General features: G+C 43.2%; 1 protein-coding gene across 1 annotated transcript in view; it reads left to right on the forward strand.

The window, feature by feature from the left end:
* Positions 1 to 24,985, forward strand: part of dab1a (DAB adaptor protein 1a) — a 251,276-nt gene that overhangs the window by 186,748 nt on the left and 39,543 nt on the right. Inside the window, exon 5 of the mRNA XM_062395920.1 lies at positions 19,438 to 19,692. Within this exon, the coding sequence (XP_062251904.1) occupies positions 19,623 to 19,692 (70 nt within the window). The 5' untranslated portion in view covers positions 19,438 to 19,622. The remainder of the gene's footprint in view (positions 1 to 19,437; positions 19,693 to 24,985) is intronic.

Raw genomic sequence — 24,985 nt, forward strand, 5'->3', positions numbered from 1 at the left:
CACTTCATCATGGAGAGCCTCGTATTTGCTCCTCTCAGCCTGCAGCTGCTGCACCACCAACCTCTGCTGGCTGATAAGCTGAGCCTCCTGCGGCTCTGTGAAACATCTGTGGAGGTCTTCCTCCTGGTGCTGCTCTATGGTCAGAGTGATGATCTCTGTGGTGCCGAAGGTCTCAGGGTCGCTGTCCTCCTCCCAACTTTCAGGATGCACGTTTCTGCGTCTTTGTCGCTTTCTTCTAAGGCTTCCAGTTGGGCCAACGTTTCTTCATTCAGCTCTTGGCAAAGCTGGAGTCTCCTCTCGTGTTGGTGATTACAGGCTCTCTCCCTGCCCAACTGATCTTTAAGATCCCTGACTTCTTGTCAAAGTGTCTGGCACTCCGTCAAGTTGTCCTGATCTCTGACCTGTCCAAGGGCCCTTCTGTTATAGGTTGTGGTGATCAGTTTGAATCAGGAGCCGTCTCTCTGTTTGACTGGTTGTTGCCGACTTTTCCTTCATACAGTGGTGTGCCACGAGGTGATCAGTAATAAATTATGTGAGGAAGGAACTGTAGTCTTATATTGTGTAGAATGCATGTGTGTGCGTGTGCGTGTGTGTGTGTAATTTAAAAAAGCACACATGCTTTCTTTTGCACTTTGCCGCTTCACATCGAGTCGCTCATCTGTGGCAGCTGGTAATAGCAGCTGTACTGTCAAATAGATTGTGCTGGAGAGTGTTCTTCATTTATCTTCCTTTCCCATATTTTCCGATGGGAGTTAGGGATGTGTTTCCATGGGGAGCGTGTGATTTAAGAAATCTGTTTATGCCTTGAAGTGCTACAGCAGCCATTACTACAGGTGCAAAACAAAGAAGAAATGAATGAAAAGTTAATTTAGACAAAAAAGGTATGTGTTCAAAATGGAGAACTCAGAGAAAAAATACTTCACAGTGCCAGAAAGGCAGAGGAGGGAAGAAGGTGACAGAGGGAGGAATAAGGAAGGAACTGCAGGAAGTGAGCTGCAGAGAGAGAAGTGGTTGTGTGCCTCAGTGAGTTCTGCTGTGTTATTAGTCATACTACCTGCTGCTGTGAACTGCCCAGCTCACCTCAACCTGCCACTTGCGTGTGCATGGGCCCTCATGCGTGTGTAGGTGTCTAATGGGTCCTAGAAGCTGGCGATGAGTCCACTGTCTCACTCTCGTCTCTGGGGACTCGCTTACTCGCCGGGAGAAAACCCACTCTCACCTCGGCCTTTGCTGTAAATCGCCCCTCAAATGAGTTCTTGCTGTGATCCCGTTGTGCTGCCTCGGACCAGAGCTCTCATGAGAGAACGACTTAATGATCCCCCGTCTGATAAACAGAGGCCCGAGGAATGGAAATCTGTGCTGACGGGAATATTTAAAGCCTACATTGTCCGTCGGGTGGCCTTCCCCGAGAGTGGACCTCTTCACCAGAGTGGATTGACCTCTGCAATTTATTACCGCTGACATCCGTCACATCTCAGCCCTCAGGGACACACACAGTAATCATATCACAGCAGCTGCAGACAACAGACCATATGAGCGTCTGGCCGCAGCTGGGGCTTCCTGTAAGGTTTATTAAATGACTGACATGTTAGTGCCATGGCTAGCCTTATTGTTTCTCTACAACATGCCACCTCATACTGTGACTAAAGGTGTTTGATTCATAATATGATTGGGTACCTGGTTCTGGTTGGTTTGGTGTATAAGTGAGAAAATACGGCTCGATGGGCATACCTCAGTACCCCCATCTTCATCAGCAGCCTAATGGATTTTTCAATGCTCTCTCCCACAACCACTTTCATCCAGTGTAAGAAGTCTCTTTCAGAAATGCATTTCACCATTTTAATGTTGTGGTCATTTTGGCCACAGCAGCACATGTTAGGGCAGTGCAGCACGGAGCACAAGCAGTTTTTTTTAAAGAGACTATGATCAGTATTTAACAGCAAAGACATTTCCTTCGTGGTTTAAGGAAGTTGCATATAATGAAAATGTGTATAAACCTACTTCACTGACCATTGTAAATATTCTAGCGGTAGGGGCTGATTGCTTGGCCTATTTTAATTCAGCTTGCATCTTTTTTTTGAGCATCATCAAAAGAACTTCACACACAAATAACCCATTACACAAACATACCAGATGTACAGTGGTGCAGAGCCCCTTTGAGGATAGTAAGGGTTGGGACATTTGAAGTATAACTGTGTAGGCTCTGTGCTTGGAAATCTGTGTGTATGGTTTTTAAGCCCTTTAATTTGTAATGCATATAACATTCATACAAACAACTTGAAGGTAGAACAAGACACGATGAAAGCAGACCCTGGCATGAATGTAATGTAAATTGGGTGGATGCTGCCCTGCCCCCATGTACATTTGCATTATGTTTTTTCACATTAGCAGTAACATATATGAAGCTTTCTTGGGAACAATTTTTGAAAAAAACTATACAATATACAAATAAAGATCATTTGAAGTTCCTTCAGTTATAGTCAGATAAATAGGCCTGTACCTGTACTGTACATAACAAAACGCACTTTTTGATGCAACCTGTTCATGACATTCTCTGACTCTGACATTGGAGCAGGTTGTCCAGTCACCCGAGGTTCGCTGGTTCAACACCTGGCTCCTCCAGTCAGCATGCCGAAGTGTCCTTGAGCAAGACATTGAACCCCAAATTGTCCCTGACGGCTGCTCTGCCAGTGTGTGAGTGGTGTTTTACCGATAAAACCCTGCGTAGAAGCACTGTGTGTGTGTGTGTGGGTGTGGGTGTGTGTGTGTGAGTTCCAAATGAGTGTGGATTGTAATGTATAGTTCTTCAGGTCATTAGGACTAGAAAAAGCTAGTGAGCAACAGGAGCCTTGTGTGTGCACAGATGCAGAGGGAGAGATGTGCAGAGAGTGTGAGAGAGGAAAGATGCAAACACTGCCATGGCTTATGGAAGAAAAATTATGTAATGCAACATAAAACTATACCGATATAAATGGCATTGTCTCAACCTGCATGGCATTTGAAATGATATCAATAAAAGTCGATATACTGTCCGGCCCCAAGACAAAGGTAATTAAAAAAGAAATACTGTGGATGAGCTAATTTTGGTTTAGAGAAGAGATTCTTTGCATTTCAGAAAAATGAGGGAACAAGTAACTATTTGCAAACCACAATACTCTTAAGGTGATGTCTTATTAACATTGCTGCTTTGGGTATGAATTGGCAAAACATTTTACATACAACATGTGAGGACAAATTCAAAGCCACAACCTGTCGGGTGCTGGTCTGCTCAAAGGGTGGGCTATATATCGAAAATACTCTATGTATCGTGGCTTGTTCCACATGCGATGTACAAAATGACTACATCTCGACCAATTTCTCACTTGAATGTTTAAGCCGTCACGCTGCTCACTCCTCTGCTCTATCCAGAAAAGTCTCTTGCCTACATTTGTATTTTTGTAGTAGTAAGAGACTCAGAGAGCAGGTAGAGAGCGAAAGAAAGTGAACAGTCCCAGCAAGTTATTGATAGTTTTGCTCGAATTCTTTGTGAACGCTGAATCGAACGAAACAGTTTACAAATGATAAACTTGAACGTAAGTGCTGTTCACTCCAGTGAGCTCGGAGCGAGTTGAAGTTTACACTTCAAGTGGCTCCGGCCACACTCACTTCGGTACACAGTGAGATCAGAGCTTGTTCACGTGAAGCAGCCGGTCAGTGGCTTTGTTGAAGATCAGTGGAAACATCAGTTCTGTCTATGATCCACACGTTCTCAATGATCAGAAGGAATGCCCCAAGGAATGACATTTATATTCGACTCGAAACGAGGTCATTCACATCGTGTTTTAAGCCTAAATGTCCACTGATATCTTCCGATGAGGTGCTTGGACGGACCATTGGAAAAGCTAACATGTGCTAGCTTAGCCTCTTCGTGTAGACTTTTATACATTTTAATGTTTGTACAGAGATTTCAAAATATCAAGATATATATATTGTGTATCGTGATAAAGCCAAATCTATCGCGATTAGTTGTTTTAGGCCATATCGCCCAGCTCTAGTCTGCTGGTTAAATCTGCACAAGGGATGCAGTTTAAAACAGACGGGGAACCTCTAATTTTCCCTTTAACTGTTATTTTTGAATTCATTTCATTTTACCCAGTTTCAAAAGGGCATGGGAATAAGAAACAACAAAAACGTGAGCTTTGTGTTTTGGACTTCCTCTTTTGTGGATACCTCACATATTTGATGCTCACTAAAATATATTTAAAAAAAAGAACAGGGAACTCTATTTTCGTTATTCTTGCTGTTATGACACCACATACATACAGCATTTATTTGAATATAACCATTACAGCAATTTACATCATGGGGACTTATGTCTGAAAGCCCAAAAGCCTTTACTCGACTAACAGATGGACCAGGCAATGTTCCAGACCCCGCGTCTGAAAATGGCTCCAGAGTAAGGTGAGACTCACTAAGAGTGTGAAAGTGTGTGTGCGTGTGTGTAGCCATCCTGTGGAGTGTGTTGTGACTGGGCCAGGGGAGTTCTCAGGTGTGCAGCTATAAATTAAGATAAAAGCAGAAAAGGGAGGGATGGAGGATAGGAGGAACACTTCCAGGTGTTGCAGAGCATTTAATCACTCACCTGTGAGACGGATGAGAGGAGCCTGCAGACTTCGCTCACATACACACACACCCACACACACACACACACACACATCTACGCACATCTACTCAGACTGGTGGGACTAATTACCCAAACTCCACCAAGATGAACGCTCCACCACAGCACGGCTGGTAAAAGTCTCACACACAAACCTCTGCCTCCCTAACTTATTACACCGCTCGTCTCCTGTTCTTCTCATTCTGTCGCCATCTGAAGGAGACGCAGAGGAGGAGCAGGAGGAACAGAGAGCAGGGTAGTGGCTTGTAGGTCAGGAGGCACATCGAGGCAGCTACCCTCCATGCAGGCTGTGGCTGCAGGCAGCGCTACAGGTAACAAACACATCAGTCACCTACACAGCGCACCTGTTACTGCACAGATGGCGAGCCCTGCGAGGGAGGCAGGCCGAGCAATGAAGAGAGATGAGCTATCAGACGGTGAGGGAAACGCAGAGGAGGAGAGACAAAGGGAAGGCAGGAATGATATTTTTCATGGCCAGCCTGTTAAGGGAGATCGAGGAAGGGGAGACTGGGTGGACGGCCGTGTGGAGTCGGGGGGCTGCACCTGTTTGTGTTCCACTGAGGAAGCAGAGGAAGAGGAGCTGAGGGGGGGCAAGAGGAGAAGGATTTCCCCAACCTCTGCCCGGAGCACACCAAGGCCTGTGTAATCTAGTGAGTCTTTCTCTAGGCTTCCTGCATATTATTATACTACACACACACCTCACACACTGTTCTTACCACCTCTTTATTTTTTATTTTTATCTTTCTCTATCTCTCTTGTTCGTCCTCACATAAGAAATAATCCTCTTCATACCTGTGTCCTCATCAAAGAAACCAAAGCGCTCTCTGCTCACGAAATCTACCATTATCATTTTATTCCCTATAAAAGGTTTTATTCTGTGTGTGTGCGAGGGCGAGCATATGAATGTGTGTGCACATCTGGCTGTGCCCCCAGCTACGTATCTTAATCTCCTGTCTATTAGTACATTCAGAATTCTCCTTAAGCTGGTGGAGGCATCTCATAGGCTAATTTCACAGCCCCGCTGGCCTTCATCCTGTCCCGGGAAGTGGAGAAGACGATGTCGTTGGAATAAGATAAGAGGAAAAAAAGAAGCACTTCAGCCTTTTCAGGCTCAGTCACTCTCTGAACAGCTCTAGCTGAATTTCAAACCGGCAAATGGTGTCCTGGAAACTACAAATTTGAATACAAAAAGATGAATGTGGCTAAATTAAACCTGGTAGCATTTAATTTCTCTTATTCCAGTATAGGTTCATATTAATAACAGCGTTTGTGTGTTCTTGTTAAATTTACCCTTTGTATTGTCATCAAACTCAATTTTTTGGCCTGTACAGAACCCTTTAAATATTCTGTACAGCTACATAATCATATAGTTTTATAGAGAACATTTGTTTTGCTTTGAGAAGCAAACTGCCATCAATCACTGCGATTTTGTCCCAGTTTTTTCATGTTTCACCAAATGAAAGGGGGTCATTGAGTGATTTTAATTCCCTCAAAGACTGACGTAACCTAGTTTTTGCGAATATTTAACATGACATTTCTTTAGATGTTTATAAACATGTTCAAACAAAATTTGTTTTAGTCAGTGAGACATTAAAATAACCCAATTTAGCAACAGAGTAAATGTTAAGAATTGTTTCCATAAAGGCATAAAGAGAAGATATAGAACCATCTTGGAAGTACACTCTGGTCTTGTTCCTGAGAAGTGAAGAGGTCATGTCAAACAAGGAGCGTCCACTGGTCTTTAATATTAATCCACACCGATGCAATGGAGCTCGTACATTGGGCAGTGTGGAGTGTTTGTGTCTGTGTGTGCATGGGAGGAGAAAGGAGGGGGGGGGGGGGGGGGGGGGCTGGGAGATTCCGATTCCCTATTCCAGTCACACAGATCTTCTTTTCACTCCTGTGACAGCACATTTCCTTCCCTCTTCATGCTTGTTGCCTGCTCTCCTCCAGCTCTCTCTCCTGCCCCCTCCCCCTCCCTCTCAAATGGAAATTCACATTCCATTCGCCTTAATTGGAATGACAAGGATTTTTATATAACATAACATACAACAGTAAACAGTAAAGTTCTTGTTGTTCTTTTAATCCCAGCTGCCCCTCTCACTTTTCCCTCTGCTCTCTCAGGACAGTGTAAGCATCTCACTCGCGTTTGGGACAAAAATATAGATCGCAAATTGCGTAAATAACTAAATTCAGCACAAGCAAATTCTACGTTTTATCTAATCTTATTCAAATAACACTCAGAACAAAATGCAGATTCAAAAATATATGTCAGTGCAGCGGGCTCTCTAGACACACTTTTTTTTAATACTTATTCTGCCAAAATTGACTGAGTAGACTTTTCGGGCCTTCAGAATTAAAATGTAGTAATTTTTGATCAAGTTGTTTTTCAATATATTTACTATTTAAAATGCTACAATCTTATTTCATTGTAGAGTTTAGCGTGTGTATGATTGAAATAGTCTTAGGTTTAGATAACACACAAAGTGATGACTTTTTTGTACTCCTACCAGTCCAACAGAAGGGGCTAAGCTAGTTAGCTTAGCACTTGCGACAGTAAGCACTTGCGACAGTTCCTGAATGTGCCCTGTCGAAAGTTATAAACTGACCTTCTGTTCAGTATCGCAATATTTTGCACACGCAATTATATCGATACAGTAGCACAAAGTTTTTTGTAATACTTTATTTAAAATGTTTGCAATATTTAATTATACATGTAACAGCCCCTGGCTGGCAAAGCATGACAAGGAGAGTTTCAGAGTTTAAAAGATACCTGAGCACTCCAGGCACTAGTGTGTCTGCTGAAAGGTCGTTCTCCACTGCAGGAGATATAGTAACGGCCCAGAGGAGCACTGTAACATCTGAGCATGATGACCAACCCCTTTTTCTGAACAAAAATGCCAATATTCCCAAATGAATTTAACATTTTGTTCATGACCTTGCAGCCAACTGGACTGGACTCTAGCTGTACACATTTTTGTTTATTTTTCTCAATTTGATTGAAGCTCTAAGTTACTTTTATTCATATGATTATTCTCAGGTTTATGTTACTCTATTATTTTTACTTTATTGTATTTAAATGATTTTAAGTTACGTGCTGGGAGCTCAGCGTTCATGTGAGAGATCTCCTATTCAGAAAATAGTATCAAAGGTCCTTTGTCCTGAATGTTCACGAACAAAGTTTTCGCACTGCCCTTTCTTAGTTTTTGCACTTCAGTTAATGTGTAGAAGACAATATTGTTTAAATGTGACATTTGAAGTGAGTTGAGCGTCTTATTTTCCTCATATTTTGTAATGTCTTTGAATAATATGGGGGACATGAATCGCAATACTTGCTGTTTCGCAATATGTTAAGAATCGCAATAATGTTGAATCGTGGCCCTAAGATCGCAATACTATCGAATCGTCACATTTTTGCCAATTCCCACGCCCTAGAAATGACCTCGTTCAGAGTGAAATTTTAATGTCTGGGTTTGCAGACACTTGGATGACACCATACGAACAGTGTGGAGGCAGGTTGTGTTTTTTTATGTTTTATTACGTTCGATGCTTTGGTCTCAATTTTTTCAATTGTAATGGATTTGGCTGCAACACTGTTTACCCTAAAGACTCCTTAAGTGTTTTTTGGACTCAAACACTTAACCCACCCTTCCATTGGCATAGTGATGAGTAGATGATGAGTGAATTTCACTCCCGGGTGAACTATCCCTTAAAGACAAAAAAGAAAGCTTCAAGCCCTTTATCATCAGCTCAGGTCTGTCCCTCTGCTTGTTGACCCACTCCTCTGTCCAGCCCCCCCCCCCCCCCGTTTTATGTATTGGTACCATTAGCAGCTGCACAATGATGGATGATATTGAGAATCTGGGCCCTGACGGGGTGGGACTTAAGCACAGTATCATTACCTGCACTACATGCACACACGTACACGCACACAAAGACTGAGGCTGTGTGTACTTGTGTGTCTGCACCAAGTGACGTCATTCAGATGCCTCTGTATAGCTGGAAAAACATCACCTCTTTTCTGTCTCTCTCTCTCTCTCTCTCTCACAAACACAAATACAAAGCCACAAAGTCTTTTCTGATTTTTAATAGGTTTGTATTGACTTGGAGTCCCACAGGGAGCTGAATGCCAATAGCCCCTCTGCTCTCAGTGAGAGTTCACACAGTCCAACAGTCCAATAGACCATAGGGTGCTAAAAGGGTCTATTTCGAGCACTGGCAGAAAGTTTCACCTTCAGGGAATTTCACAGACTCCATATGCAGCATGTTTTTTTTTTACACATTTTAACACATTCATGTGCTTGTGTGTGTTAGAGGGAGTGATTTGTGCTGGAAATGTTTGTGCAAAGTTCAAAGAGTTTGGAATTCACAAATGATAATTATGCAAATACTGTCCGTGAGTCTGACAATCCCACAGTGATTCACTCTGAGTCTGTTGATCAGAGGCTGCAATCTTTGTTGTGCTTGGTGTGTGTATGCTTGTGTGCATGTCTGCCTTTCTGAAGAGAGATGGTTGGACAGCTGAATCAGTCAGACAACAAACAAAGTACAGTGTGAGATAAGAGTCGTAGTGTGTGTGTGTGTGTGTGTGTGTGTGTGTATTAAAATACTCAATTTTGTTACCTCTTTTGGACCATTCGCGGCATAAACACCGACCTAGTCAGGACCTGTAGACCTCATGAGGATCAAAGCCCATTTCTAATGAAGCAAAACGTCATTCCTGAACTCCTCGTGTGTGTGTATGTGTGTGTGTGGCCTGATCATGTTGGCAGATTGTCAGAGTCCATAAGAAACAACAGGGCCTTATTAAACACGGACACTCAGTAAAGATTGATTTTGTTTGGCTGTCTGTGTTTTAACTGGATGGGCAGGCGACTGTGACAGTGTACTTAGACACACGGGCAGGAGGCAGGAACTGTGACTGACTGATGGTCACTAGTGGCAGTAGGCTGCTCAGGCTTAGGACTGGGGAGAAGTTGTACTCGTACTCCTTTGGGGATTTATTCCCAAAGGTTGAAGAGGGTAGGTTGAACCTAGACATTCCCTCTGAACTCTGACTGGGCTCAGAGGACAGAAGTGGAGAACATGTTCCTCCCCCTGCAGCACAGATCGACACGCTGACAGAGCAAGAACACCATTGATTAAGCTCACCCGTTGGCTTCTCCAAATGTGTGTTGTGGTACAAGTTGCTTGCAGCGGGCTGCTCATCTCGCCAGCGGCTTGCAAGTGAGGAGGTTTGGGGCTGTTTTTGTTGAAGGTTTAGCCTAAAGCATCCTTCCCTTCTTTCAGTCACTGCCTACTCCTCTTTTCTGCTATCCAGTTCTTCCTCTGCTCTGTGTCTGTGTAATGCTGTTCCTTGCTGAAATGTGTACAGAGTAGGAAAAACTGTGGTATTTTACTGTGCTGTTTCCTAGAAGAAAGCTAACATTACCATGAGCCTCTCCAAATGAGCCCTGTGTGCCTTTGCTCAGGTGTATGTTTGGATTCACACTTTCATGAGTGCGCAGATTTCAGAGAAAAGGTTTTTATTTTGTTGAGTCTAGAAACACTTTCTCGCCTGATATCTTTTCTGATACCTCATCTCAGGGTATCTACCAAAGCTGATACAGTTAATCTTGTTTTTTTTCTCATTTTTATGAAAGGTAAGAGGAGTCAGCTAGTTTTCTGGGGCCCAGCTATGAATACATTGATTAAACTGATGAAGGGAACTGAATTGTACATAATGTTTTTGACAAATAAACTTTATTTAATCTGGATGTGTCATATCATGGCTGATATGATTTGTTTTTAATTGACCTGGTTCAATTCAAGTCTCAGGGCTGGAGTGTTGTATATCTTGAATCCTGACAATGAGTAGAAATGTGATATATTGATTATCAGTGATTCCTCACAGCTCCAGTTCAAAGGTTTGAATCCACAGGCTGGCAGTGACAGCTGACATGTTGAATAAAAATCATGTCAGTTGCTAATGATTGGTGAATAGGAATTAATTAACCGCACCTCTCCACATTAAACGGGTCAACATGAACACAACACCATGTGTAAATAGTTAAAACAGGACAACAGCTCAGTCATAGGTTGTTGTCATGCGTTGTTTTCCCTTGGGTCTTCCACAACATACAGAACATGTACAGGTTAGGGTAAAGGGAAAGTCAGACCTCACTCTCCGGTGGCACAGCACAGTTTAGGCAAATACAAATTCCTCTGATGACTGTGTCCGTGTGTTTCTCCTTCAGTGTGTATATCTGTGAGCCTTGATTATTTAATGTTCATCACATCAGAATGAAATGATACAGACACAGTGAAGCAACAGTATACTCTCTGTATCTTTATTTCCCATTTCATTTGTGTGTGTGTGTGTGTGTGTGTGTGTGTGTGTGTGTGTGTGTGTGTGCGCACATGTGTTTGGGTGTGTGTGTGTGCGCACATGTGTTTGGGCAACAGCATCGTGCAACACTATGATTAAGTGTTTTGAATAATTGATGATTTCACCGCTCATTAAGTCTCAGTCTTCTGCTCCGACAGGCTCGGGCTCTAGTTCCATGCTCCGGAATCGGTTCCACTCCGCAGATGTAGCAGATCTATCACTCACTTTGGGCCCAGCTGATGGGGTCCAGAGGGCCTGCGGGGGATCTAAATCATTTTGAGTGGACACTTTTAACAGGCCAGCAGCACAATGAACTGTAGCCCAGTGATGATGGGTTTTCCAGTGCAAAGAGCAACCCCTGGCTTCAGAGTAGCTGGGTACACACCAGTTGCAGCAGGTCAAATTGTAAAACAACTTGTGTAGCTGTAATATTTTTTTTAGAAAAAATATTACATCTTTTATCAAAACCGCCAATCCCCCCCTGTACACAATTTATTCATTCATTCAACAACTGGTGATGCATAATTAAAGATGCCATGAAAATAAATGGTATATGGTATCCGAAGAGCCGAGAGGTTTGTTGTGTGTTAGCGTCATACTCGGTTGATCGTGAAAATCCTTTACCATATTGCTGACATTAGCAAACATAAATCACCAAGTCATTCTTGTGGAGGATGGAGCTACTCCGACCTGCACACGAGTGCTGGGAATGAGGAGAACATGCAGCAGGACTGGATGTGCGAAGACATGAAGTTTTACATATTTGGAGATGAAAAGGAGAAAACGTGCAGTAAATTAATAAAAGCATGAATCTCACCTTAAATGCAATGCTGGAGCTGAGCAAAAGGAAGCGTGTCTCACATGTGTTAGACTGCTGTAGTGGAAAAGTAGAGTGGGGTTGAAGCAGACAGAGAGGAGATCAGACTGACAGACAGACAGACCGAAAAAATGGAATCAGAGTGCCGGTTTGTTAATAAAGGTGTAGTCTGTCAGCAAATATGCTGCTTCCTCTCTGCATGAAAAAGACCATCTTACACACATTGTTGAGCAGGACAAATTAACATTTTAGCACATTAACAAAGCAGAAGATACACAAACACACACACACACACACACAGGGGAGGTGCAGGGAGAACGAGATTCGTTTTCATCTACTTCCCCTTAAAATATGTGAAAGGAGGAATTCCCCAAAGAGAGTGCTGTGCTTTGATATCTTCAGCCCTGTGTCTGTAAATAGGTAAGGTGAAGATAATCTGAGGAGTAAGTGTGTTTCTTTTTTGTGTTAATTTGCGATCTGCACGTGCGCGTGACCCTGTCATCTTGTGGGGTGTCCTATTTCTGGCAGGAGATTGTGGGTGGAAAAATCAAGTGTGTGTCTGTGTGCGAGTGTGAGTGTGTTTACCTTTTCCTGATGAGGCCTCTTTCGAATGTTCCTTGTAGTCAGTCAGGCAGGCAGGGAGCCGTGTGGAGAACCTACAGCGGCTCAGAGCCCTGCGTTTCCATGTTTCCCTCCTGCAGCGTGCTGTTGTGCTGGCTGGTGGCCTGGCTTACTGCCTGCTGAATTAGCTGCACTGCTGTTCTTATAGGCCTCCAGGCCTGGTGCAATGGCTGGTGCTTTATCCACCCGACAGCTGCAGTAACAATCTCGAGTCGTTGTTTATATGTGGAGCAGATATAACCACTGTTGAAATCCCAATTTTTGTTTTTCTTTCTTCAATCTCAAGAGGCTAATGTGGTGTTGGGGAATGCAATCTCTATTTAGATCAGTTTCAAATCCCTTCTTTATACCACGGGCCTTGTATATCATGCTTTAGCTGTACCATGGTGTGTCGAGCTGTGATCATATGTATTTCGACAGATGCCCCTCAGCAGGTGATTACTGCATTGACCCAAATTGCTGCTGCTCTCCTGTTTCCATTCCCATTTTATAATATACCCTTCCAAAAGTGATCCAACCTTTTTTACTTCATGGAGTACTAGTGGCCAACGACTGTCAAGTAAATACCCAGTGAAGCTTCAGTCAGCTGTCAGGACATTGGCTGGGTTTTGTTAAGTTAAATTATTTTGTGCAAATAGCTGGTGTCAGTTGTTTTTTTCACAAAGCTTTTTAGTGTTTCAGGTGAAGCAGTCGTTTAATGTTCACTTTAAAGAGCTTTTATTGATTAATCTGTCATTGATCTTTGACATGGTGGTCATTCGATTAAGGAAAATAACTTTCAGTTCCCTTTACAAATCAGCAACCCTATCACACACAGACCTGGATGGCTGCAGCACATTTAAAGTGATACTACACTTAGATTTGATTTACATGACTGATCTTTGGTGAAATACATAGAGGCCATTTTTTATATAAAACATATTAATAAAAAAATGTAATCAACCTTGCAGGACCAACGCTTACATAGCTTCAACCATTTGGGATATCTATACGTCATGATATTTATATACTGTATATTTGAAAAGATGGGATGCTCGTGCATTTGCACTCATATTGTCACCTTTCAGGGATGTTCCCCGACCTCGGCTTCCCGTCAGCTGTCTCACGTGCGTGCATGTGTGCCCCCCCCAGCACAGCATTGTCAAGGCATTGGTTTGAATTTCCAGTGCGAGACCTTTCACCCCAAATGTAGGGGTGTAACACTTCAATCATAATTACCATGTATAATATCTATCAGTTAATATTGAATGTTAATCTCTTACTAAGTTTGAGATTTGGAAAGATGACACAACCCTTCGGTTATTGTTAGCTGAGTGTTGGACAAAGTGCAGCAGTATGAGGCAGTCATAAAGGTGTGATACTGAACTTTAACCCTAAGCGCGCTCTCTTTCTCTCTCTCTCTCTCTCTCTCTCTCTCTCTCTCTCTCTCTCTCTCTCTCTCTCTCTCCATCTCTCTCTCTCTCTCTGACTCTCTCTCTCTCTCTCTCTCTCTCTCTCTCTCTCTCTCTCGCTCTCTCTCTCACACACACGGACAAGGACACACACAGTCTGCCAAGTCATCCACCCATAGTGGTGCGTCTTGTGCTCTGTAAGTTAATCTTATACTACTTCGTCTCTTCTTTTCTGGCTCATTCTTCGTTGGTCACTGCTCTTGTTGTTGTGCTTCGGCTGCCAGAGTTGAGTGGACGCTCTATTTTACCTACCACACATGGTAAGCCGGTGGGTCTCAGTATTTCATCTGAATATATTCATATTCCTAGTTCCTGCTGTTGGCGTAAACCTTTGTCTTTTCCAGATGGAATAGATGTTGATTGACAATTCTCTCATTTGCACTCATGTCTGTTGATGGTCTATTTAACACATGTAGTTACCTAAAAAAACACATTTCAATGTGTCTGATTGTGAAACATTGTTAATTTAAACATCTGAACCAGGTCATAAAGTAACATGGGATAACCTTTGGTACATGCAGTCATGGTTATTTAACAACAAGTCTGATAAGGTGTCAGGATTCAAAGGTGGGCACAGGAGAAGCGGGGAGGAGGCCGAAGATGGACGGAGCACAGGTAGCGAGTAAAGCAGTGTATAGGTGGACTGTATGATTATTCATTATTGAGATGGCAGGAGAGCTGAATGAGTGCAGCCGCTAATCTAACTCTGAGCCTGATGGACAGAACACAATTACCCTGAGAGAGCGGGAAGTGGGCGCGAGAGAGAGAGCACCCGGGGAGAGGGATAGAAAGCCAGCACCCACCCTTCTCCCTCCTGTTCTCATTCCTTTCTTTCTTTCTTTTCCATTTGCCTGGCAGACTGCACTGCAGATGATTTCTGGGCATTAAGCTCCTGTTGCCAGGATCCTGTTTTGGGGGTTTGTATATATAGAGTGAACACGAAAACACACACACACATGCGCGCACACACACCCGCACACACACACATGTACATCCTCACATCACCCACCCGTGCCTGTTGGCAGGGCCCCATTTACGGACATCCAATTTGCTGCTCGTGCCCTTCTCCCAGACTGTCTCTCCTCTGGTGCGGCTTCAGATTTATGTCTAAATCCAGACACACTAAGCCATGTTCACATCGTACTCCGCTGCTACTTTTAGCTTACTTACTGATTCCAGGTCAAACCGCCACTACAGTGTTCACGACGGCGTCTCGTGCTTCTTCCCTTCACATTATCTGTGTGTCTGTGTGTGTGTGAATATGAAGCAGGGAATTTATACAGACATGGACAGCTTTTTGGAGAAATTAGCCTGTTCTTCCCCCCCCAGGGACTGTAGCTTAGATGTAGAACTTTTCCTGGAGTCTCCGGAGTACCAACCATATGTCTGGAGCGTTGGAGCCGTCTGGAGAGTGGTGCTGTAGCACATTTTTCATTTTCAGCCTCAGTTTCAGTTTATCTATTGCTCCTTTTCACTGGTGAAGTGGTGGCTTTTAGTTTTTTGCCATGGTTGGCTGGGTTGGCTTCTACAACTATGTGAGTAGTGCTCGCACAGCATGGAATCTAACCTCTGGAATAATTTCACACTTTTTTCTTACTATATTTTTTATTATCAACTCCACAGAAGTGAAATCTTTGAATCTGTGTTCTTGTAAGAAAGAAAAGCAGTTATTTTCTAGGTTAAGACGGGGAGGGGGGTTTCTCGCCTGCCTCTTCAAGGATTAACAGACTGCCTTTCTTAAACACTCCAGATGCTGCCTGAAAGACGCTGCAGCTAGAAGGAGAAGAACAAATTCAGAGAACAAAGAGGACGGGGACAGAGGGGGACATGTTCAGGGTTACAGCTGAAGCAGCTCAAACTCCATCCTTTTTGTTCTGTTTTTACTTCCGTGGGCTTTTTTCCCTTTCCCCTTTTACCCCTTTCTCATTATTTTACTCACCCGCTCTATGTTCCCTCACCCCTCACTTTCTCTCCACCCTGTTCATTTCTCTTCCACCTAACCCCTCTCTCCTCACACTCACTCTCTCTCCATCCATTTGGTGGAACAGTGCTGCTGATAATGCCTGTAATTGGAGTGACTCACACTTTTCCAGTGTGTTTGGACCAGATAAAGAATATTGTCAGCATTTTGCCGACATGGCCTCTGCTGGCAGAATTAAATGGACTCTGTTCTTTTCTGTCTGCAGCAAATTAAAAGCCTCTCAATTCATCTGTTCTCGCCCGAGGCTTACAGGGGCCTCCTATTCACACAGAAACACCGTGTAAAGTGGGAGTAAGAGAAAACGAGAGATTTCCCTCTTTCCCAAGAAGCACCAGTCTTTGGTTTTTGCTCGAGCCTTCACTCAGCCACGTTTAGATGAGGACGGAGAGGGAAAGAGGGGTGAGGACGAACAGTGGGAGGAGAGGTGAAGAGCAGCTCAGAAGCTAGTTGAATTCATTATGCAGCATGTCAACTTGCAGCTGTCTCCTGCTGTCTTTGTACTTCAGCAACTTGGAGTAAGAAAAGAGCTTGTCTGCACTTGTGTGTGCATGTTAATGTGTGTGTGTGTGTGTGTGTGTGTGTGTGTCATTGTGTGTTCTCATGCATTTATGTGACAGGGTTAGAGAGCAGAACTGAGTGTTTGGCTGCAAGGTTATGGAAGTAACTGCCAGGCAACACTTCAGAATAAAGTAGCAGCAGATGGGCAAAGAAAGGACAGACTGCTGGGGCCAGAGGGGCCCATCAGGCCCTGGACAGGGGCCGGGAGGGGCAACAAGTGTGGCCGACCCCGTGTTGAAGAGAAATCATAGTTAGTTATAGCCTGTTTTTTATAGAGCTGAGTCAATGAATCAACAGATTATTTAAAGAGTAAGATTGTAAGATTACTGGTGTTTATAACAGTTGTGGAGACAAAGTGCAGCAATATGAGGCAGGAATAAAGGTGTGTTACTGAACTTTAACCCTCTCTCTCTCTCTCTCTCTCTCTCTCTCTCTCTCTCTCACACACAAACACACACAGACATACACAGTCTACTAAGTCATCCACCCATAGTGGTGCATCTTGTGCTCTTATATCAGTTGTGGCGACTGCAGCCGCATGATTCAAAAACTAGTGTCAGACATTTCATACCCAAACCATGTCCATGAGCCAGCAGTAGATGTTCTTTAAAGGTTCAATGTGTAGAATTTATCTAGTGGTTATGTTGGACGATGCAGCTGAATACCCCTCACCTCTACCTCCCCTTCCACACATGAAAGAGAACCTGTGGCAGCCTTCAGTTGTCATAAAAACTCAAAGTGTTTAATTTGGGCAACTGTAAACAAACATGGCAGCCTCCGTAGAGAGGACCTGCTCCCGACGCAAATATAAAGTATTCAAATATTAAGGGTGTGTTTCAGGGTAAAGAAAACAACAATTTGTACAATTTCGATGATTGTACACTAGTGAAAAACTTCACAGATTTTTCTCAGATTGATTTCATTTCAAAATGTTGCACACTGAACCATTAAGGTACAAGCTCCTTGTTGTGTTTTGACTGGTCTGATTCTTTCTCTTGTTTGGAATGACCTCGTCCTGTTTCATGATCACTCTCTTCCATGTTTTTTCATTTGCATCCATTCTCTGTGGAAGGATACCAAGTGTTGTCCAAACTAATTATTGCTGTAATGGGTAATATTTGTAACACCATGAAATAAACATTAGCACACTATATAAAAAAATCATAAAGCTTTCTCTCTCATCAACACTGTTGGATAATCTTTGTCATAATCAGATTCTACTATTGTCACCTAAGTGTCATGGCAAACAAATGCGGGAGATGCAGATATAAAACTATAGCCGGGAAAATTTTAATTAATATTTATTTACTATTGATCCTACTGTCGTGCCACGAGGGGACATAAAGAACCGACTGAAACTACCACTTGTGAATTCAAATTATTTATTGAATTTTCATGTCAGTGCACACCCACACACAAATTTGATACATTAATCAAGAAACATGACAAATATTGTTTTGACATTGGTCTATCGCTGATCTTTCCATTGTCACTCACCAAGCTCAATGTCTGTCGTTACGTAATTGTCAAACTATATATCATGTTATCACACATCTCAAGGCTCAGATCAGTTTATTTTTTCTACTGGTAATAATAATGGAGCCACTAAGTTAATACTGAGTCAGGTGACATTATAGGGAAAAGTTCGATGATTAACAGGGATCCTTACTGCAGCCAAGATGGTCACACAACCATTGATTGAGAGTGGGAAAGTTCAAATTGAACGTGGCTGAACGTATGAAAGTCGTCCGTTTTCTTCTTCACTGGCTCACTTGGTCTCAACCTGAACTCCCCCTGCATTAAATTAAAGTGGATGAGTGCAAAGTGGTGTGTGTAGTTACAGTTTGATGTTGCAGAATATAGACAGTCTATCCATTAGAAGACCTGCTCCCTGCACTTTGAGCATGTGTGTGTTGAAAGAGAGAGAGAGAGAGAGAGAGAGAGAGAGAGAGAGTTGTGACAGAAAGAGAAAGTGAACGAGTATAGTCACAGCTGAGCCTAATGCTTTTTTTCCTTTTTGACTCCTGCCTGAACTTGTGATATTTTCTTGTAACCTCACCCAAACCTGCCGCCTGCAGGATCCATAGGTTGTGGGTCTTTCCACATATCACCAGCTGACTAGCTTATTATTTTGAAAAACAAAATGAAGCTGGTGGAGAGGGGGGGAGCCAACAAGAGGTCTGGACTGATGATGAGAGTGCATCATCTGATGAGAGACGGACTGACCTGGTGAAAACAAAAAATACTTGTGGTCTTTCCATTGCAAATTTGTGCAGCAGTGAAACCATTAATAACACAAAATCTAAACAAAAGCAATGGCAATTAAATACAACATGTCCAGATTAATAGTTCTCTAATAGTCATCTACTTTTGTATTTTGTAATTATTTCTTTCTTTTAAAATAGTATTAGGGACATATTGGATATCGAGTTTGAGAATAAAGTCTTAATATTATGAGAATTAAGTTTTGATTTAATGAAAGAAATCTTAATTTAATAAGAAACAATTCATAACATTCCAAGAATAGAGTAATTTGAATAGAGCACCAGTAACAAGTATTTCCTCTCCCACAAATGAGGCACCTTCCTCCAAGCCTGATTGTTTCTTCCTTCAGAGTTGATAGTCCCTTGCACAACCTTTAATAAATGGTTTCACATAATCTGACTAAACCTTTAGTGTGAAGTTGCTCAGTATCAGTGTTTTTAAACCTGTTTGAATATAGCCGTTTATTGAAGTAAACTGTAGTCTGGAGAAGTCAGGTTGTTCCTCAGGCTGTGTTCTTGTTGAAACACATCACTGACAGGAAGTGCAGTGCAGGTCCCCCTCGTCTGTTACCACGGGCAACATCCACTCAAGGCTGCTGATCAGAAACCAGCTCATTTTCATGCCTGCTGAGAACTCCTGCTCGGTTTCGCCTGCCAACAGTAAACACCACCTAACTAAAGCAAACCCCTCTCTTCCTCTCTCTCTCTCTCTCTCCAGCTCTCTGTGGGTGTGTGTGGGATGTTGTGTCAGGGCTAAAGCCCATCCCTCTCCCATGAGCCTGTGGGCCTCCACACACACACCCGGCGCCCACTCACACACAGCCGGCACTGACGCTGTGAACTGGACCCTCTGAGCCCAACGGATCCCAGCGGAGCGGTGTCTAGCCCAGTTGGAGCCTGAGGATGTCAACAGAGACAGAGCTACAGCCAGCGGTCAGGCCCAGCAGTGTCAGACGGGACTCCAAAAGGAAAGGTAAGAGCACAGCTACCTGTTATCCAGCAGGCCAGTTCAGAAGCTGTCTGAACATTATGTAGTTCTTACTCCAAATAAGTGGAAATATAGTATTAAGGTCTTTATTATTGTTTCATCACTTGAAACTATAGCAATCATTGAGTTAGCATAGAGTCAGGAGTCTACTTTGTTGGACCTTCATGTTTCTGCTACAGCCCACGACCAATATTGGCTCCAGAAATTGTCATTTGCATTTTTGTGGTACCTAAAGGCCACCATAGGTGTTTGACATGATTGGAAGGGGAGGGGAGGATGAGGATGAGGAGAGGTGTAATTTGTTGGTTACAATCTACAACCTCACCCTTAAATAGGATGAACACAGTGAACACAAGTTGTACAGTTTGAGACAGTTAATGAAAAAAGTATCATGTTTTCATTACTTTTTATCACTTGAGATTTTCACAGCAGACTGTCTTATAGTGGGAAAGCGCAGGTGTTCCTCTAAGCCGTGACACTGAAACTACAGAGTGGAATTCAGCCATCATTGATTTTATTATTACATCCCTGCTTTTCCTGCTGTGACAGGTCAGAATGTCCTCAATGAAACAGCCTTATTAGTACCAGGTTCTTACCTGTCATTGGTATTCTGTTGAGAACTGTGAATTGATTCCTCCTTAAACACAGGCAGCATTTTCAGTTGAAGTCTCGTTCACACTAGGGCTTCACCTATTGATTATGATTTTATCGATTAATCAAACAATTATTCCTTCGATGAATTGATCAATTCATTTAATGTTTCCCTAAATTAATCAATTTAAGGATACATTTTTTGATTTAATCCAACAATTATTTATTATTACCGATTACATACATCCTAATGTCGGACATGCATTATGATACAGTGCCATATATTTTGAAGTAGCCTGGTAGTTGTTCTATGATACATGTACATAACATAGTGGCCGGGGTTTCTCCTGGTGAAAGATCATATTCTTCGGGACCACCTGTCTTCAGTCAGTCTTGTAGTGTGAACTCACAACGAGTCAGGACTTTGAAAGTGGTGTAGTCCGAGCTCGGCCTTAGAATTTTCTGTTCCATAATTCTATTTAGATTGTAATTGAAAGGCTGCAATCAAGTTAGTATAGGTAATGTATTTAAAAAAAAATCAAAATGTAGTTTCCCTGTGGAGAGTACTGTCAATAATTCACTACTGACTCAGGTTGTACCCTGGTTAGATATGGTTCTTCACACACATCAGCTGCCCTCCTCTCTTTGTTAATTGCATCTCGATTGGCTGTTGATGATGGATTTAGGTTCAACCACAGAACGCAGGGCTGGTGTTGTTCGTAGCTAATTAACGGGTGTGGGGGTACCACGGTGCAGTGGGCTGCTACCAAACAGGTGCAGGGATGTTGCGGTTGGTGAGAAGCAAACAGATCCAGGTGTGAAAAGCTCCAGAGGCATATAGCTAGCAGGTGTATGAGACCAGGTCTGGGTGGTCTCAGAGCAGAGGTGTTGCCAGGGGCCAGGCTGGCAGCCATTACCCAGCTGCTCGGTGCCACCTGCCCAATAACAAGAGCGACGCCCAGCATTCACTGAATAAGCATGTGATTGATGTAGCAAGAACTCGGGACACCGTTGGGAGCGACACGTAAACGGATACACACAGTCACACTCTCAGTATCACCTGCAGCAGATGCCTCGATGCACACGGTGTCGTGCGTCCCCTGCAAACAAGAGCTGGCTCACACAGACACACACACACACACACAAACACACACACACACACACACACACACACACACACACACACACACACACAAGGCTTGTGTCTAAGGTTTGAATGCCGCTCTCATGTCCTATTTAGAAACAGTATTGTCCCTGCTGCAATGGAGATCATGTTCGTCATTCAGACTGCTCTCCATATTTGGGTAGATGCAGATACACACACAAACACGCACAAACACACATACACATACACACACACACACACACAGACTGGGATGAAAGCCCAGAAGAGCATATGAGAGGAAAGATGAATGGTCTGCCTTCAGCATTCAGACTTGAGGGTTTTTAGTTCCACTCCCCCCCTTTCCCCATCTTTCTCTCTCTCTCCATCCCTCCATCCCTCTCTCTTTTCTGTCTCTGACTCTCCCGAACACACACTCACTCAAACAAACACCTCGAACCTACCTGCAACTCCTTTTTAAGAAATAATAGCATGTAGAATTTGGAATACCACAGGCTCATCAAGCTCTACTCACACACAGTAGTCATGTCTCTTCTGATCTGGGTCATTTCACACGCAGACACACACACACACACACACACACAGCAGGGTGATGAAAGTCTAATGCAATCATACACCAAACACAAGCAATGACTGCTCTGAGAACAGAAAAACTTTGATAAGGCTCTTGTTTAATGTTTCATGTGTTTGACCTGAAACCTTCATGTATGTACGGTACATGTTATCATTTCTTCCCCCCCCCCCCGCTTTTGGTCTCTTTGGAGTTGCTGCATTTGAACGAAAAAAAGATCCACCTAATAGCTTAACGTCGTTGCTGATGTGAGAATCTCAGCAGGATGGTCTCTCATTCTTCCTCATCCTCTTCCTCCTCCCACCGCTTTGACTCCTACGACCTTGGCCCAGATGAATGAGATGCAGCGGAGAGGCTGATCACGATGAGAGAGAGAGGGAATAAGAGAGACTAATGAGTCAATGTGAAGGAGAGCTGTTTAATCTCAGGCCTTTGTTTTGCTCCTCTGTGAAGAAGACTGTAATGAAAAGGCAATGGGACTGCCGTGTGTCACGCATTAATCACACATGCAGTGTTCCTGGATCCATGCATCATGTTGTTGCTGCAGGTCTCAGGGCAGAGGGCAGGTATTTTTTCTTGTCCGCACAATTATGATTCGTCTGTGAGCTCAGAGGTCATTTTTTAAGAGCACCTTTTTTCCCTTCCACAAGGTTTTTATTGAATTACCATGACAAGGTAGAGATAACCTTTGACTTTTAGCATTTAAATGACCTCAGCTGAACAACTGCGGCTTCCTGCTTCCTCTGACAATAAATTAGCCATTCCTCTTTGGTCAGGCTCAATTCTTGAAGTATAGTGGTCTTTATTAATCCTCAATAAAGCCACAAAGATTACATCTCTTCACCTCTCTATCCCTCTCTGATTCGCTCCCTCTCCATCCTCCCTCCTTCTCCAGCCACATCCTCTACTCGTGTAGCTGCAAATCATAATTTTCCATTAGGTTACAGTGCCTACAATGTTAATGTAGGTGGTTCAACCCAGGATTTGATCCATTTTGACCAGTTTTCATGTTCTGATTTTGAATTGCTCTCACTTGAAACCCTGCACTCACACTGAAATTCACCCTGCTTGTGCTTATATGTCCTGCGCCGCAGCTTCAGCTCCTCTCGTCGCGCTCACGTCACTTTTGTGACCATCTGACCTATCTGCTTCTTAAGTCCAAATTCCCCAACCAATAGAATTCTAGGTGTCGTGGTGATGAATGAAATCCAAGAGCTGGAATGCAGGAAATCCAAACAGGATTTTGAGTTAGAGCATTTGAAAATCTGAGCGTGACATCAATAAATCCTCTTGAATACATGGAGGAAAAAACCCATAGTTGAGCATTTATTAAAACCCTTGAGAGATCCCACTCCCCAGGCTGGGAACCATCTATTTAGACTTTCTCTCGTTTCTTTGGGGCTGTCGATTTCCAGAAAGATGTCCTGAGTGCACATTTGTTAACTTGTATGAGTAAAACAATTTTTTAAAGAAAGCACAGGTTGATAATCTTTATCATCAATAAAGCATGGGGTTGACACTCTGCCAGTACAAACACTTTACTGTGGATGTCAAATTACAACGTTGAGGCAATCTAACATTTGTGAAGAGCCCAGCGGCTGCAGACCGTTTTGTCTCCACTTAAAAACGTTTTCATCTCAACGCCTACCTTCCTAATGCAGTATGATGAACCATGGACGCCCGACTCTGGGGAATCTTAGAATCGCATCTCCCCTTTTCGCTGTGCAAGAAAATCTGTCTGAAGGTCCAATGTAAAGTAGTGCATTTGATGTAATTACAGCATGCTTTATGAACATGTGCTCTGCTGTTGCCTCCCTACAGAGGGTGTTTAGTTTAGGTGTCAAACTGGGCAGGTGGATTGTTCTGCTTTCTCAGGCTGAGAGACAGTGGATTTATATTCTAGTCTTTAATTTAGATCAGTTGTGTAACAGATGAAACTGATTGTTTAATGTGTTTATTCTCAGATGATGCAGTGAGACGTTCAGCCTCTACATCCTGACATAAGCTCAACAAAAAGCAGTTCATAATACTTAAATCCCACTTGGTGAATCGACTGTGCTGACTTTAGCATATCTCTTAGGATCTGGCGCTGTGCCTGCATTGTTACAGTTTGTATGGACAAAATCAGTGTTGTGAATACGTATATGAGGCTAAAAATGTCGCTAAAGTGCGACTGTGATTTAAAGCTTGTACTTGGCAGTTAACCAGTCATCATGCAGGTCATGTGGATGATCCTCGCTTCTGAAACCCTACTCGTAAACAGCTTTTGTGGTCTAGAATTTGTCGTTTCCTCAGACAAACTGAAATAGCTTTATTTTTCTTTTCTATTTGCAGTATTGTATGCGCAACCTCATTAAATGTTCAAATCAACCGTTCACGGATGCCTGTCTGTCACTCGCGATGTGAGACCAAATATTATTACAAGTTCCAATAACTTCTGCTGCTGTCAACACACTCAGACAACTGTCATCACAACTCGGAAAAATGGCGACTCTCCCTCAATGGGGCTTGGCGAAGGATGTGTGGGAGGGTGTTTCTACAGTGGAGCTGGCAGCCAGCGGCATGAAAAGAGTGGTTAAGGGTTATAGCTGTGCAGCTGTTAGCCTTGGTGTGTGTGTGTGTGTGTGTGTGTGAGAGAGAGAGAGTGAGAGAGAGAAAGTGTGTGAGGGTTTGTGTGCGTGTTGATATGGGTGGATACGTGTGGGTATGTGTTTCCTCGTCTCTGGTGTGTGATTAGCAAACACATTATCTTCTTCGTGTGGATTGTATGCACACATCCAGTCTATCTGGCACAATCAGCAGCCATTTACTCTGATATCTTTCCCTGGGGAATCTTAGAGCACAAACAACAGTAGTGTGTGTGTGTGTGTGTGTGTGTGTGTGTGTGTGTGTTTGTGTGTGTGTGTGTGTGTGTGTGTGTGTGCTGTCTATGAGAGGTAATCAGATCTGTTCCCTCCAATCAGACAGAGATTGAATTGAATTGGCTGTCTGTT

This window comes from Platichthys flesus, chromosome 9 (assembly GCF_949316205.1).
Source record: "Platichthys flesus chromosome 9, fPlaFle2.1, whole genome shotgun sequence".
Taxonomy (NCBI): Eukaryota; Metazoa; Chordata; class Actinopteri; order Pleuronectiformes; family Pleuronectidae; genus Platichthys; species Platichthys flesus.